General features: G+C 35.2%; 1 protein-coding gene across 1 annotated transcript in view; it reads left to right on the top strand.

Annotated features, from left to right (window-relative positions):
* Nucleotides 1-17,471, top strand: part of DPP10 (dipeptidyl peptidase like 10) — a 674,557-nt gene that overhangs the window by 349,140 nt on the left and 307,946 nt on the right. The window contains 1 exon segment of the mRNA XM_036858000.1: nucleotides 14,275-14,349. Coding sequence (XP_036713895.1) covers nucleotides 14,275-14,349 — 75 coding nt within the window.

Genomic DNA, 17,471 nt, shown 5'->3' with positions numbered 1-17,471 from the left:
GGACTCCTGGACCTAGGACCCAGCTCTGCCTGCCAGCAGGATGGCACTAGCCCCAGAACCTAACTTTACCCACTGGTGGGTGAGCACCTTGTACTCCTCTGCCTTGTTATATATCCCCACTCTCCAGTGAGCCAGCACCAGCTTTGGTATACCCTAGAACCTGCAGCCAGCCATGTAAGGAACCGGCCTAACCCACCAGCAGGCCAACACTAACTCCAAGATCCGAGCCCCAAAACCATCCACCCCAGAACCTAGCTCTGCCCCAGAGTGTGCCAGCACTAGCACTGGGGCCCCCAGGGGTTCCACAGCCAGCTGCCTTGTGACCTGGCCCCACCAACCAGTGGCTGGCAATCTCCACACAAGGCAGGGCCTGACAACCAACCAAACCAGGAGCCAGCCACACTTATCAGACTCTGTCCACAGTAGTTAGCCCTCCACAGCAGAAGAACCCACACAGCCCACATAGGGGCATCCCTAGAGCATATAGCTCTGGTGACCAGAGGGGAATATGGTGCTGAGATGCACAGGATGTCTCCTACAAAAGACCACTTCTCCAAGATTGAGAAACCTAACCAACATACAAGAAATAGAAACAGCAAATTAAGCAAAGTAAGGTAACAGAGGAACATGTTCCAAACAAAGGAACAAGGTAAAACCCCATAAGAACTAAGTGAAGTGGATGGAGATAAGTGATCTAACAGATAGAGTTCAAGGTAATAACAATAAAGATAATCAATGAACTTGAGAGAAGAATTGATGAGCAGAGTGAGAAGTTATAAGTTTTTAACAAAGAGTTAGAAAATATAAAGAAGAACCAAATAGAGATGAAGAATGCAGTACTGAAACAAAACAAAACAAACAAACAAACAAAAAAACACTAGAAGGAATAAACGGTAGCTTAAATGATGCAGAGGAATGGATCAGTGAGTTAGAAGACAGAGTAGTGGAAATCACGAATGATGAACAGAAAAAAGAAAAAAAAGAAATAAGGACAGCTTAAGAGTCCTCTGGGACAATATCAAGCATAGTAACATTGATGTTATAGGGGTTCTAGAAGGAGAAGAGATAGAGAAAGTGGCAAAGAATGTATTTGAGGACATAATAGCTTAAAACTTCCCTAACCTGGGAAGGGAAGCAGACACTCAGGTCCAGGAAGCACAGAGAGTCTCAAACAGGATCAACCCAAAGAGAACCACACCAAGACACATTGAAATTAAAATGGCAGAAGTTAAAGATAAAGAGAGGAATATTAAAAGCAGCAAGGGAAAAGAGCAAGTTACCTACCAGGCAACTCCCATTAGGCTATTAGCTAACTTTTCAGCAGAAACTCTTCAGGCCAGAAGGGTGGCACAGTATATTTAAAGTAATGAAAGTGAAAAACCTACAACCAAGGAAACTACCCAGCAACACTTTCACTCGGATTTGAAGGAGAGATCAAAAGTTTTACAGACAAGCAAAAGTTGAGTTCAGCACCAACAAACCAGCTTTACAAGAGGTGTTAATGGGACTACTCTAAGTGAAAAAGAAAAGGCCACAACCAGAAACGTGAATATTATGAAAGGAAAAAACTCATTGGTAAAGGCAAATATACAGTAAATATATTTTGGATATTAACCCCTTATCAGTCATATAATTTGCAAATATTTTCCCCCATTCAGTAGGTTGCCTTTTCATTTTGTCAATGGTTTCATTTGCTGAGCAAAAGCTTTTAAGTTTAATTAGGTCCCATTTGTTTACTTTTGCTTTTGTTTCTTTTGTCTGAGGAGACAGATCCCCAAAAAATATTGCTACAATTTCTATCAAAGAGTGTTCTGCTTATGTTGTCTTCTAGGAAGTTTTAGGTCTTACATTAGGTCTTTAATTCATTTTGAGTTTATTTTTGTATATGGTGTGAGGAAATGTTCTAATTTCATTCTTTTACATGTAACTGTTAAGTTTTCCCAGCACCACTTATTGAAGAGACTGTTTGTTCTCCATTGCATATTCTTAGCTCCTTTGTTGTAGATTAATTAACCATAAGTGTGTGGGTTTATTTCTGGGCTCTGTATTCTGTTCCATGGATGTGTGTGTCTGCTTTTGTGCCAGTACCATGTTATTTTGATTACTGTAGCTTTGTAGTATAGTCTGAAATCAGGGCACCTGATTCCTCCAGCTTTGTTCTTTTTTCTTAAGATTGTTTTGGCAATTTGTTGTCTCTTGTGGTTCCATATAAATTTTACAATTATATGTTTTGTTCTGTGAAAAATGTCATGGGTATTCTGGTAGGGATTCCATTAAATCTGTAGATTGCTTTGGATAATATGGGAATTTTAATGATACTAATTCTTCTGATCCACGAACATTGGATATCTTTCCATTTCTTTGTATCAGCTTCAGTTTTCTTCATCAATGTTTTATTGTTTTCACAGTATAGGTCTTTCACCTCCTTGGCTAAGTTTATTCCTAGGTATTATATTCATTTTGATGTGATTTTAAATGGGATTGTTTTCTTGCTTTCTCTTTCTGATAGTTCATAAGTAGTGTATAGAAAAGCAACAGATTTCTGTATATTATTCTTATATCCTGCAACCTTACTGAATTCATTTATTAGCGCTAAACTTTTTTGGTGGATACTTTAGGGTTTTCTATATATAGGCTCATGTCATCTGCAAATAGTGAGTTTTACTCCTTCCTTTCCAGTTTGGATGCTTATTATTGCTTTTTCTTGTCTGATTGCTGTGGCTAGGACTTTCAATACTATGTTAAATATAAATGGTGAGTGTGGGCATCCTTGTCTTGTTCCTGATTTCAGATGAAGAGCTTTCAGCTTTTCACTGTTGAATATGATGTTGGCTGTGGGTTTGTCATAAATAGCCTTTTTATGTTGAGATATGTTCCATCTACACATTCTACTCTTTATAAAAGAAATAGTAATTAAAGATTCATTTCATAGAGATAATCTTACATCTTTATACTATGTATACACTTATATATTAAGTAAAAAAAAAAACCCAAACAAATTCACATTGTAAGTTCTCTTTATTTGGAACAAAGCATTTATGTTTATAATCTCTCCTTCAGTTTAATACTGTTTTTACAATTCTATGGCTTTCTTCTCTCTTATCATTTGTTATTTCCCATAATTTTTATATGTTCCTTAAATATTAACATTTGAGATTTTATAAAATACAGTATAATTACAAATAGAAATATTATTCTTAATCTCCCTCATTGACATATTTAAGAACAATATAGTGAAAACATGGTTGGAAAAAATATATATAGTATATTGACCTATCCGATATGACAGTCACTAGCCACATATGGCTATTTAAATTTATTTTTAAATTAATTAAAATCATGTAAAATTAAAAACTCCATCTTTTAGTGACAACAGCCACATTTTAAACATTCAATATCCAAGTGTAACCAGTGGCTGCTGCACCAGATTATGTTCATACAAAGCCTTTCCATTACCATAGGAAGTTCTGCACAATGCTGATATACATGTATATATAATAAAAATAAAAGTTTTCCTCCATATCACTCAGTACTCCTTTTTGAGGGTAGCCATGTACCTATTTCTGCCCATCAAAAATGACTCCAGAAGTATGTCTGTGAGTCTTCTTACATCTGTACATAAACAATATATTTCAAAATATATGCACTCATGTGTGTGTGGGTATTTAATTTCAACAGCATGGATGGTCTCCCCTTTTCATCTACTTAGTAATATAACCTGAAGGTCTTTTTATATGAATGCTTTTGTTTTTCTCTAATACCATTTAATGAGTACATAGAATTCCCTTGCATAATGCACTACCATATATTCATTTCTATTATATTCTTGTAAATACACTTGGCAACCATTTTTGAAATATATTTGTAGGCTAAATTCATAGCAGTACTATTGCTGGGTCAAAAGAAATGTCAATTTGAAATTTAATAGTATCAAATTGCATTAATCAGATCCACCAGTAGTATATGATATTGCCTGTTAACCTACTCTGGCCGTCACTAGTATTGCCAACATATTAACTAATATCAATTTGGCTGATGAAAAAATAGCACTTAATTGTTATATTGATTTGCAGTTATTTAATTATGAATGAGATTGAGCATTATCTTGTCATATGTGCCTTGACAATTGGTTCATTTTTTTTATGAATTCCTTTGCATAAGCTTTTATAATTGGGACTTTGCAAGTGAGACCCATGTGCAGCAGCATTTCATCTTTACATATTTCTACTTAGCTTGAATCTCACTGGAATCATTCATTCACCGCCATCTGCAAAGTCCAGTGAAAGATTTTTTTTGTATTTCAAATGTCTTATTAGACCTGTATCTATTATAAACTGGTGGAAGAAGGAACGAATAATGAGCGTTAGTGAAGGAGGAACAATGGGAGGATTTGTGAGTAAATGTCTGTAATGAACTCATTTAGCTTTAAATACCTATTTAATATAAGAAGAACCATCTGCCCTATAAAGTGTTGGAAATGTACCCCTTAATTTTTCCCTCAGTTTTCAAAGTGAAATAAAATTAATACTAAAAAAAAAAAAAAAAAAAGAAGTGGGCAAACTAAAAACATTCTTCATGTCTTGGGCTTAATCTGACCTTTATCTGCCCATTTGAAAATGTGCAGAAAAAGGATTGATCTTAGCCTTCTATATATTTCATTAAAAAATATTGAAATCTTAACATTTCTGAGAAAGGGACAATGCAAGAAACAACTTTTGGCTTTGGGACACTAAAATGTAAAGATTAGTAAATGACAACTCAACTGAAACTAATTTGCCCTGGAAATGATTTTTATATCTATCCTTACATTTTTGGTGAATGTCTAACAGAGCTCCTAAGTGCAGCTGAAGAGACCCAGAAGTGTTTTCAACTGTGACTGTTAGATAAGAATAGAAGAACTGTTTTCTTACTTTAGAGCTGGGGATTTGGGCTCAAGACATTGGATCTGGAGGCAGCCCCTGATTGTCCCTTATTGTCATTCCATTGGATTTGACGTGATTTTACAGGACCTCTTTCTTTCCCTAGTTAAGCAGAAAGTTCTGTGCCACCAGGGAAGTAAATCTGAAGTTACTTTTTTCTTTTACTATTGCCCTTTGCTTTGGCAGATAAGGGTCAGTTATAATATATCTGCTTATTAAATGGATAGTGACAAATGAGAAGGAAATGGAGAATCAACTTCTTTATGAGTCCTGAGCAGGAGGAGTACTAGTCTACCTGTTAATATACTCAAGAAACATTGATGGTCAGAGCTGAAAACCTGAGTCTTGTTATTCTTTGGTTTGGTTCAGATTCTTCCTCTGAATTGTCACATCCTATGATTTTTTTGTTTGTTTGTATCTTGTATCTATTATAATCTCATGTTAAAATTAGAGTACACAGACAGATATTTTAGCATAGTAAAGAATGCCAAGTGGTAAATGATAAAGGCATGGTGAAAAGCATTAGTTAACTGAAAAATATTAGTGTGTAATTAATATAAAAAAACTCCTCCAATTTTATTGAAAAATAAGCAAAAGATTTAAATACACTGTTCACAAAAGAAACACATCATTGATAAACAAATAAACAAATGCTTCACATAATTTACAAACAGAAAAATGATAGTCAACAAAGAGATAGTATTTTGCACCTATCCCACTGGCAAAGTTTAACTCTGACATTACCAAGAACTGAAAAGAATGTGGAGAACAGGACTTCTTACACATTGCTAGCAGGAGTGTAATTTGTGTTTTTACTTTGGGTAACAGTTTGTCATTTTGTGTGAAGTAGAACATTCACACACCCTACAACCCACAAATTTCTCCCTAGATATATACACCATATGAAAATGGTCGCACATGTGCATCAGGAAAGAAGAACACAAAAGTTTATTCAGTCATAGTTGCAAACAACTGCTGTTCTCCTCAACTGAGCTTAGGATCTATTAATAGACATTTCTGATAAAGTGAACAATAAAGAATGACCTTTAGCTTTGGACCATTAAAATGCAAGTTTAGTAAATGACAACTCAACATTTAAACTAATTTGCTCTGGAAATTATTTTTTTATATCCTTGGGTTTCTGGTGAATGTCTAACTCAGTTTGGTTATGTATATGTTTGCCTAAATGACATATTTAGTTGGTTTTGAACTTTTAATAGAGGAACCGGGCTGCCCATGATCTTCATATATGTCCTTTTATCACAGCATTCTGTTACTGATTCATGCATATTTACATTTAGTTGTAGCTCACTAATTTTTATAGGATATTCCATACTTTTATGTTATTTTCACATTATTGTATGGTTTGTCCTTATTTTAATAGATTACAGCATATTTGTTGTTTATCTGATATTCAAGTTTAACTGGGCATGTTATATTTTTATTGGCTAAATTTATTACAAATGACACTCTGTCAAGAGACAAAAGTTATTATTAATCTAATTCTGTGCATCCAAGGTCCATTAAGATGAAAACAACAAATAAATATTATACTCTTTATATAAATAGTTTTATCAAAGATAAAAATAAGAGAGAAGAAAGTAGATATCTAACCTGATATTATTGAAGAATATACCAGAATTTATTAAATATCAACAAACAAATTTCTTTTTAGTTACTAACCTATGTTCTCTCTTGTTCTTTGGGATTATCAATGGTAATGCTAAACTAAATGATGTCATACCAACTTTAAATGGGTCTTTGATCCATAAGAAAAATCGATCACCTGTCAACCAAAATTTAATCTTTACAGCACTAGTATTTTCCTATTTTCCCCTCATTTTTAAAGAAGATTCAGCCAGGTTAAATTTTTTTATGAAGCACTATTGGTCATTATATTTTCTCTTCTTTTTAAAAATATGAAAATTTCAAAGTTCTTGGTAACCACTTCCTGGCCTATGAGAGATATAAAATCACATTACTGACACAAATTCTTGAAATGTCTGTATCATGTTTTAAAATAGTAACTCTATTAATTAGGTTTTCTCTCTAATATTTATCTGATGGAATATCATTGCAAAAATGTACTTAAGTAATTTGCTACTGGAAAAATCCAGTCAACCTATCTTATAAGCATTGTATTGAAGAAATTATATTAGGCCATAATTAGGAAAACTTATCCAGAAATTCTAATGTGATATTTTTTGGACTTTCATAACTTTTAATTTCTTTCTATATGCTGTATTTTTTAGCACATTACATTTAGTGCATTACATTCTTTACCTGAGTGTAATAACACCATTTAAGATAAATTATGTTTGAAATATTGTGATTAGAAAACATTAAGAAAATTTGAAGAATCAGATTAGCGTAACTGAACTTCAAAGGAATAATTTGTGTAAGTATGCAGTTTACAATATTCCTTAACTTCCTTCTCCAGCCTAAGCTTTCCTAATTTGTTGTATTTTTGAGTGCAGAAATACTGACATTCTTCTCAAAGTCATCTTGTTGGCCCTTTTTTAAAAGTTATTAACAGAATTCAGAGACCATTAGTTTTACCTTCTATTAAAAATATAAATTGTTTTTTAAATGTTTTAGAGTATGGACTATGATCCAAATCAATAAAATATTAATTTGACCGTTCACATTTATTGAGCAATAAAGATATATGTGAGGCATTCTACATGAGTTAGTAAGTACTGATTTAATAGTCTTAAAAACTGCCTACTTGCACCATGGCATTTTCTGCCTTGAGTTTTTTAATAAAATATTCTAGAATCAATAAAATGCATGGTGCCAAGAAAAAAAAATAGAGACGATCTATTATGTTTATACAACATGGATGTCCTAGGTATCACAAAATAATATAATATAAACACTATACTAATAAATTGGGTAGCTACAAAAAGAGAACATTTAAAAAAATACAATAGAAGGTCTGATATTTAAAAAAATCTTTGCATATAAACACAGTTATGGCTATAACAAACAAACATGGCTTTATTTACAGCTGCAAGATAAAAAAAAAAAAACCCAATCTCTCTGCCTCTTCCTTGTTTCTTTCATTTGAAGCCAGACAGAGAAAGAGAGTCCATCTTTGGTATCACTTAATAGACTGCAATTTGGTTTGCCTTCTTTTCTGCCTTCTTTCGACCTTCTTTTCCTGTTTTATCAATTGTATAGTAACCATTTCCCTCCTGCCATCCACTTAAGGTCAACTGGCTTTTTAAAATCTTTCCTCATGCTTATTTCATGATTATTTATAGACTGCATTGTAAAAGAAGCTTATTGACAATATATACTTAATCACATACTTGAAAAAATAATATTTTATTTTTCTAGAATAATAGATGACTTTTCTAAACATTTTTTGTCAGTTATCAATAAGCTAAAAATTAGATTAGGTAATGAGGGAAATTATAGCCAAATAAATTAAACATAAGGTGTGTGTGTTTGTGTGTGTGTGTGTGTGTGTGTGTGTGTGTAGGATTTTGGTTGGGTGAGGTGGAGAGAGCAGGAAAAAAAGACCATAGTGTCCTCAAAGACCTACTTTCTTGTTTTCTTCATTGTATCTCTGTTGAAAATGTACCCACCTACACTTTAAGACTTAGCGGATTCTCCAACTCAAGTTCTTGGACCAGTAATTTTTTTTTTTTTGTAATAGAGGTGCCTATACATATTTTTATCACCAGCATGTTACAAGATCTAGAATAATACTCACCTGAATTGTACTGTTCTTATGCATCTGTCGTTTCTCAATCTGAAGGCAACCAAGTCTTCCACCAGCTTTTGTTAATTTTAATCCAATCTCTTGTTCTTCTCCTCTTGCTCATTCTTTTCTCAGCCTTAAGTCATACAAATGCATATTTTATATGTTCTGGCACTTCTGACATTTACGTTTGTGTTTAATGATTTCTTGCTATGATATTCAATATCAGACATCTTGGAATACCATCATTATCTAGTTTTACCTCTAGTTATAATGTTTCTGAGAAGAATGAATCATTGCAATGGAGCCTCTTAATAGGGGCATTACTGTGGCAATAGATGTAAATTGAGGTTCCAAACAACCCAGAAGAACAATAATGGAAGTGATCAGTGGTTAAATGAACTGCACGTATAATTGTATACATATGACTCAGACGAATCACTTGCACTGAAAAGGGCAGAGAAGGCTTAAAGAGGGAGAATTAGAATGATATTTGAGAGAAATACAGCTTGAATAAAGAGCAGGGAGAGGTGAAGTTATTATAGCAGGTGGAGCACGTTTACTTATAAAAGTAATCGTAAACATTACTCATAATAACTGCATTGTTACTGATCCACTCATAGTAGAACATGTTGTTTGAGAGGTTTTTTTTTTTTTTTAATTTATTTATTTAGTTATTTATTTTTGGCTGTGTTGGGTCTTCGTTTCTGTGCGAGGGCTTTCTCCAGTTGCGGCAAGTGGGGGCCACTCTTCATCGCGGTGCGCGGGCCTCTCACTATCGCGGCCTCTCTTGTTGCGGAGCACAGGCTCCAGACGCGCAGGCTCAGTAGTTGTGGCTCACGGGCCCAGTTGCTCCGTGGCATGTGGGATCTTCCTAGACCAGGGCTCGAACCCGTGTCCCCTGCATTAGCAGGCAGATTCTCAACCACTGCGCCACCAGGGAAGACCGGTTTGAGAGGTTTTGCTCCTTTTATCTGATGAGAATGAATTTACATTGAATGTAAACTTTCATCTAATACTCCATAAAATCCCAGATATCTCTCTTAAACTCCAGGCTTATGTACAAAAAGCTTGAATATCCCCTATTGGATATATCCCACTAGGATTAAAACCATAGCATATCTAAAATTGGTATGTCTAAAATTTTCCTCAAAATATGCCTGTTTTTTGCTTTTTCCCAAGTTTGGTTGCAGTAGCAACATTTACCCAGTGATAAAAACGTGAAAACCCAAAATTGTTTTGTACACTTTCTTCTTTCTCAGTCTTCAAATCTAATCAATAAATTCTTTTGTTTTTATCAGCAATCTCCCTTGCAGGTGTACCCTCCTGCCTATGCCCTTGCATCTTTCTTAACTTCTTGACATTGCTTGTCTAGATTGTCATGAGAGCTTCTTACCAGATCTCATTGACCTCAGGATGTCATCAGATCCAACTCACCCAACTGCCAGAGGAATCATTCTAAATTCAAATCTGATTCTGTTGCTTCCTTGGCTTTAAATTTCACCATTCATGAAAACAGTGATTAGCTCGGCCATATTCATGTTGGTAATAATACACCTATAATGTTAACGCTAAGCCATGGGGCTAGCCCCATCTCTCTGGGAATCTTTTAAAACTACATGTACGTTTTTAAAGGTTGTTCTCATAATGCAGTCTATAATTTCATTTAACTGGAAAACGTGGGATCATGAAGTTTTCACTTACATTACCACCAAGTATATGAAAAATATACCATCTGTTTTTTAAATCTCATAGCATTGTTTCCGCCCCCCCCACCCCCCCGCCCTTAACCTTATGGCAATTTTTGCTTTACCAAAATTAAGCAAACTAGCAGCCCCTAGGCAGAATCTGGTACACATATATGTTTCAAAGTATCGGGCTATAATTTAAGAATCATGAGACTGTAAATTAACAGCTTGATTTCCAGCTTATCTTGAAAAAAATTGGAGAGTTAGAAATACTGTATATAATTTCCTATAAGATAATGATTATTTGAAGGTGAGGGGCTACTGCCCCCTTTCGACAGCCTGAGAAAGGCAGAGAAACACAGTGCCTGTCTTATCCTGCCCGATATGAGACGGGAAAGATTCTAGTGACTTTGTTTTTCGACTTCGTAGCACCTTCAGCGTTTACCATGGTGTTCATCTTATTTTGAACGTTCAATAAGTTAGTTTTGGTATAGTTGAATGATACATACAAATGAGGTGCTACAAAATCTTGCCAAGCTGCCTGAAAGCATGCATTTGTTTCTCAACTTGATCAAATGTCTTGTCTCCCTTGTTAATTTGTTTAGTTAACCACCTGCATGTTTGTTTTCCTGTTTATCCCACCTTACTTGGCTTTAATCGAATGTTCCTAGCTGGCAGAGTTCATGCATTTTAATGCCCTTTGTTCAAAAATGCATTAGTAAGCATCATTGCTGAATAATACCGATAAACACATGTAGAAAATATTTCTGCATCCTTTTATTACAATAGTAATTAAGTGATTAAATATGTAGGTAACATAATAGCATTATTGGCAATAATAGACTTCCCAAAACACTAATTTGAGGGCATATCAAGTTGAGACTCAACTGGAACTATATTAATGTCTGTAATTAGGGTCAATGTAGACCAAGGGGTCTCCGGTGGCTGCTAGGAAGGATTAATCACCCAGATGCAACAGATTAATGACTTAGGTTAAGAGGGATTTGCCTGAGACTTCCCACACCCCTTGACTAAGCGGCAAGGATGTGTTTCTTATACGTGTATCATCAGCAAGTCTCTTTGCAGCACAACTCTAAGTTCGAAGTTTCAGCAGCTTGGGACTCTGAAAAGGTATTTGGAAAGTTTCCCAGGGTGTATGCTGCAGAAGCTGAAGGCAGTATAGTGATAATGAATAAAGTGCCAGACTGGATAACTGTAGGAACTGTAAAAGATACTAAAAGGTCGTTACCAGAGGCTCAGATGCACCTGTGAACTTGTGAAGTTAATTTGCGTGAGCAACATTCCATGAGAGCGGATGGGGACAAGGAGGGTGAGATTTTCGTTAAATAATTCGGACTTCAGACAGGGTAGCTCTCTAAAAAAGAGAGAGAGAGAGAAGAGAGAAGAGGAGAAAGAGAGAGAGAGGAAAGAGGAAGGGAGGAAGGAAAGAAGGAGGGAAGGAAGGGAGGAAGGGAGGAAGAGAGGAAGGGAGAAAAGAATCTCCTGTTGGCATAGGGCTTATGAAAGGAGTTCCTCCTGCATTCTTTCATTATGTATACTTCTCTGTGACCTTGACAAAAGTTTAAGAACTGTATTATTAGAGTTTTCTTATTCCCATAGGACTGGAATGATGGCATTGCCCTTTTAACCAATTTTTAAATAACAATAAACCTCCTCTTGTGTAACAGTATACCTCCTGATACTGCAATGTGCAACGCTGAGAGAGAGGACCTTGTGTTCTATATGTCACCCTAAATCCCACACAGGCTAATACCTATCAAGTTTCAATATACAATAAATTAACGAGAAAAAAGAGAAAGGATTAGAATGAAGATACCTCCCTCACAGCTTTGTCACGGGGCGGGAGGTGGGGGAATTATTGAGAACCACAGAATTCTAAGCAAGTTCAGAGCTTATGACAGATGATAGATCAATGGTAGCTCTACTGCTGTGATTGTTGTTTGTTGTTGTTATTTTCATTATTATTGAAGTGGCTTTTCGAAAAAATGAAAAACAAATTCCTTGAGGTGAATTATTGCCAGTGATTATTCTTATCTTCTTCTAAGTGGATGGTACAAGATGGATGTATGCAGGCAACACCTCTTCTAAATCAACGTTACCGTGTACAAGTATTTTCTCCCAGAGTACTCCATTCTCTTGCATATCTGGCTCAGAAATGAACAGACTGTGCCATTTCAACAACAGTTCTCTGGGTGACTTAACAATTCAATTCATTCTGATACTAACTACTGAGAGTTAGTGAAGACGCCACGGGTTAAGGACTCAGTGCCTGCCCTCATTTCAGATACCAGCTTCAAGTCCTGAGACCCCAGGCTACTTGCATTTTTATCGGACTTGGTTTACAGATTTGGTGGTTCTCACAATCTCCCTTCAGATTTGATAATTTGCTAGAATGACACAGCAAGAACTATACTTATGATTACTGGTTTATTATAAAGAATACAGATGAAAAGCCAGATGAAGAGGTAACTGGGGTGAATGGAGAAGGGTGCTAAGTACAGTCTCGGTGGAGTTGGGATATGTCCCCTCCAGCTACATTGATATGTTTACTAACAAGGAAGGAAGCTTCTGCAAATCTCACGGTTCAGAGGTTTTCTACTGAGGTTTTGTTACCTAGGCCTGATTGATTAAATCGTCGGCCACGAGCTTGAACTTCAGCTTCAGTCCCACCACCCTCCCTGACCTCCAGGTAGGGTTCAAAGTTCTTGCTCTCTAATCAGGTGCCTGGTTCTTCTCCAGAAGCTATCTTGCCACTCTCCCCCCACCCCCAATCCTGGAGTCATCTCATTAACATAAACTGTGTGTGGTCAAAGAGGGCTAGTTATTAATTAACAAAAGACCCTTCCATCTATCGCTCAGGAAATTCCAAGCATTTTAGAAGCTCTGTGCCAGGAACCAGGGAAAAAGACCAAATATATTTTTTATTATACCATGCAAACTTTGCCAGATATTGGTTCTTCTGAGTTTCTTATCCTTTCCTTTGTCTTTGGGAATTTCTAAGTACTAAAACCTTGACTTCATTCACCCTTTTCTGTTTTTCTTGGAGACCAGTGTTGTTGAAACTGCCCAGACATAAAATGTATACAATTATTTATACCTGTATTTCTCTGCAAAAACCATACAAATTAGTTTCCTTAAAATCCATGTACAGTTTATTTTTTTGTTTGCGTTTTGTAGGCTTTTGATGCAGCAACTCAGTTTGCTTGCCTTCTCTTTAGATACGAAATTACATGTAATCTCTATCCCAAATAAGCCCATTTTCCCACTCTCAATGTATTTATCCTTCACTTTATGTTCAAATCTTTCTAACATTGGATTTATTCAATGGTAAAATAAAAAGCTCAAAATTAAACATGTATAGTGCATTTGTTTAATTTCTATACCATATATATATATATTGAGTATAATCAATTATGTATTTGCGTTTTAATCTGCCTCACTCTGGGAGTTTCCTTTAAGGAGATTTTGTCTTTAACATATGTCTTTTTAAAAATATAAATATACAACCTGTGAAAAAACAAAAGTGCAGAGACAGGAAATCATGACACCACAGAATGTCACTATTTCTTTTCCTTTTGATTAATCCAACATGCAAATATAGAAGCAATTTGGTTACTTAAGAAGTTCAATGATGTTTTGCTTTTTTATTCTTATAAATGAAAATATTAACTTAGTCTTTAAGTGATAACATGTAGGGGAGATACGTTAGCAAAATTTTTCTTAATGAAGTGTCTAATATAGCCTCTCCAAGTTTCTGTATCCATCTGTAAGGTCATACATATGTACCTGCCTGTGCGTACTTACAATACGAACGAGAAAGCCTATTTTACAATGTTATGAGGAGAATGGACATCTTTTTTTATACTTACATATCCAAATGAATGTTAACCTTTCTGTTATTAAGCTCTTTAAAATAATTGTTTCTTTTTATTTCTAGGTAACCTTCAAAGCATCAAGACATTCAGTCTCACCAGATTTAAAATATGTTCTTCTGGCATATGATGTCAAACAGGTAAAGGAGTGATCTTTGAAAAAAATTTTTCGTTGTGTTGCATTCAAGTGACAGTTGATAGTTTTCCTTGGTCATCTACTCAACTAGAGAAAATTTGACATATCCAGTAGGTGCAGGTGAATACTGATAACTGATATTGCACAAGAGAGTTTTGGCAACAATGTCCTTTCTTCCACACCCAGCTAGCAAATAACTGGAACAATCTGCTAGGTGCCTGTGCTGGTCCAAGTCCATCTCTTTTAGAGGAGAGTGTGGCAGAGCTTAGCAAATCCAAAAAATGGGGGCTTTTGACAATTCCAGGATAAGCCTTAATATCTGCTTGTGTTGTGTGTATATGTAGATTAAGGGGTTTCCTAATGGCTGTGCCTGAGCTGCAGTGTGTATTGTGGGAAGAGCTGGTGAAAACATTGATTCAGTTTATGGTCAATGGATTCTTTGTTGGTTTTTGAGCATAAGCCTTGTGGTTGTAGAAATTTCTAAAAGTGGGGCAAGGCAAAGAGTCAATTCTGAACAAATAAAGTGTTCTAATTGCAATTAGTGTTTCATTATTCCATGTCAGCTCTATAGCACAGTTAGAGCAATATGTATGGTTGTGGAGTATTTTTACTCAGATATAATTTGCACTGTTAAAAAGCAAAGTAAATGTTGAAAAGGCAGTTCAGCAGATTAACTTTTGTAGAAAATAAATGATTTTGGAAATTATTCAAGAATGTTTTGTGTGCTTTAAGGCAGACAATAAAAATTTATAGACTTAAAGCAGGAAGCCTCATATAATACGTTGAAACCCTTCGAGCACATGAAATTTTACTGTTCAAAGAACCTTCTACTTGATGGTTTTAGTCTTTTGAAATATACATGTGTTATATTTTTAGACAGGTTTATATTTCTTATTTAAAATAATTAATTTACACTACAAAAGGCGGGGGAGACTGTAATCAAAGACATCTTTTTCCTGTTATAAATTTTGGCCCTTTTCCTTTACCTTTGTTCTGTGTTCTCTCTACTCATTGAGATTTTGAAAAACATGTAATAGTAGGAAAAGTGCTTGAGCTTTATAACCAAACTATTACGCATCCTCTAGTTTTTAAAACAATATTTATCTAAAGAGTTTTAACTTAAAATGACTGCTATATTAAAATGATAATAAACTTTAAAAAAAATCAGGTTTCAGTAGCTACAATTTGTTTTATTCTGTTTCATTGATCTATGTGTCTGTTCTTCTGCTAGTTCCACATAGTCTTCGCTTATTTTGGATATTTTACATAAGTGGAATCATCCAGTATATGACTGTTGTCTCGCTTCTTTCACTTAGTATAATGCTTTTTAGATTTATCCACATTATAATATGTATCAGTACTTCGTTCCTTTTTTATGGTTGAATACTATTTCATTGTATGTATGTACTACATTTATTCATTTATCCATTGAAGGGTACTTGGGTTTTTTCCACCTTTTGGCTGTTATGAATAGTGTTGTTGTAAACATTTGTGCACAAGCATTTTTTTGAGTACCTGTTTTCAACTTTGGAGATAAATATCGAGGTGTGGAATTGCTGGGTAATATGATAATTCTATGTTTATCTTTTTGAGAAACCACCAAACCACTTTCTAAAATGGCTGCACCATTTTACATTCCCACGGGCAATGTGCAAGTGTTTCAGTTTCTCTGTATCCTCACCAACAGTTGTTATTTTCCATTCTTCTTATTGTAGCTATCCTAATGTATATGAATTGATATCTCATTGTGGTTTTGGTGTATACCTCCCTAATTAGACTAATGATGTTAAGCATATTTTCATGTTTGTTGGCCTTCTGTGTTTCTTCTTTGGAGAAATGTCTATTCAAGTCCATTGTGTTTGTTTTGTTTTTCTTTTTGTAGTTGAGTTTGAGAGCTGTTTAGATATTCTGGATAGAAGACCCTTATCAAATATATGATTTACGAATATTTTTTTCCACTCAGTAGATTGTCTTTTCACTTTTTTGATAATGTCCTTTGGTGCATAAATTTTTAAAATTCTGATGAAGTATGATTTATCTATTTTTGTCTCTTGTTACTCATGCTTTTGGTACCATATCTAAGAATACATTGCCAAATTCAAGGTCATGAAGTTGTACCCTTATGATTTCTTCTAAGAGTTTTATAGTTTCAGTTCTTATATTTAGGTTGTTGATATATTTTGAATTATTACTTTTTATTGTTTGAGATAGCCTTAAAAATGTTTTAAGGCTCCTGTTATATATTGAAAAACTGTTCCAAAATGGTTTTGTTGGTTTATACTGCCCTTAGGCAATGCATAGCCTGTTATATTGACATATATACACTACCATGTGTAAAATAGATAGCTAGTGGGAAGCAGCTGCATAGCACAGGGAGATCAGCTCGGCGCTTTGTGACCACCTAGAGGGGTGGGATGGGGAGGGTGGGAGGGAGGCTCAAGAGGGAGGAGATATGGGGATATATGTATATGTATAGCTGATTCACTTTGTTGTACAGCAGAAACTAACACACCATTGTAAAGCAATTATAGTCCAATAAAGATAAAAAAACAGTAATTATTAAATTGTTAGATTATATATAGCCTAACTACTAATTGAATGCATACACAACCCCCCACACACACATCACACACATACACACAAGTATTAGTTTTATATTACTATGTAATAAATTACCCCAAACTTAGTGACTTAAAAAAAAAAAATTACTGTTGTTCACAGTTTGTGTGTATCAGGAATTTGGGATTGGCTTAAGTGGGAGGTTCTGGCTTTAATGGTGTTGCAATCAGGTATCAGCTGGGGCTGCAGTCATCTGACAGCTTGACTGAGGCTGGAGGATAGACTTCCAAGGTAGATCTCTCACATGGATGGGTAATTGGTGCTTGCTGATGTCATGAGGCCTCAGGTTTCTCCACATGAAACTCTCTACAGTGCTACTTGAGTGTCCTCATAACATGGTACTTGGATTATCCCAGAGTGAGTAACGCAGAGGATAAAGATGGAGGTTTCAGTGCCTTGCCTGATCTCTCCTTGGAAGTAACCTGTTATTTTCACCATGTATGTATTTTTTTTGTCACACAAGTCAGCTCTAATTCAGTGTTGGAGGGGGCTACCAGAGGGTGAGGA

Source organism: Balaenoptera musculus, chromosome 7 (genome assembly GCF_009873245.2).
Source record: "Balaenoptera musculus isolate JJ_BM4_2016_0621 chromosome 7, mBalMus1.pri.v3, whole genome shotgun sequence".
Classification (NCBI taxonomy): Eukaryota; Metazoa; Chordata; class Mammalia; order Artiodactyla; family Balaenopteridae; genus Balaenoptera; species Balaenoptera musculus.
Note: the sequence above shows the minus strand (reverse complement) of the source record. Positions and strands in the feature narration are given on the sequence as shown.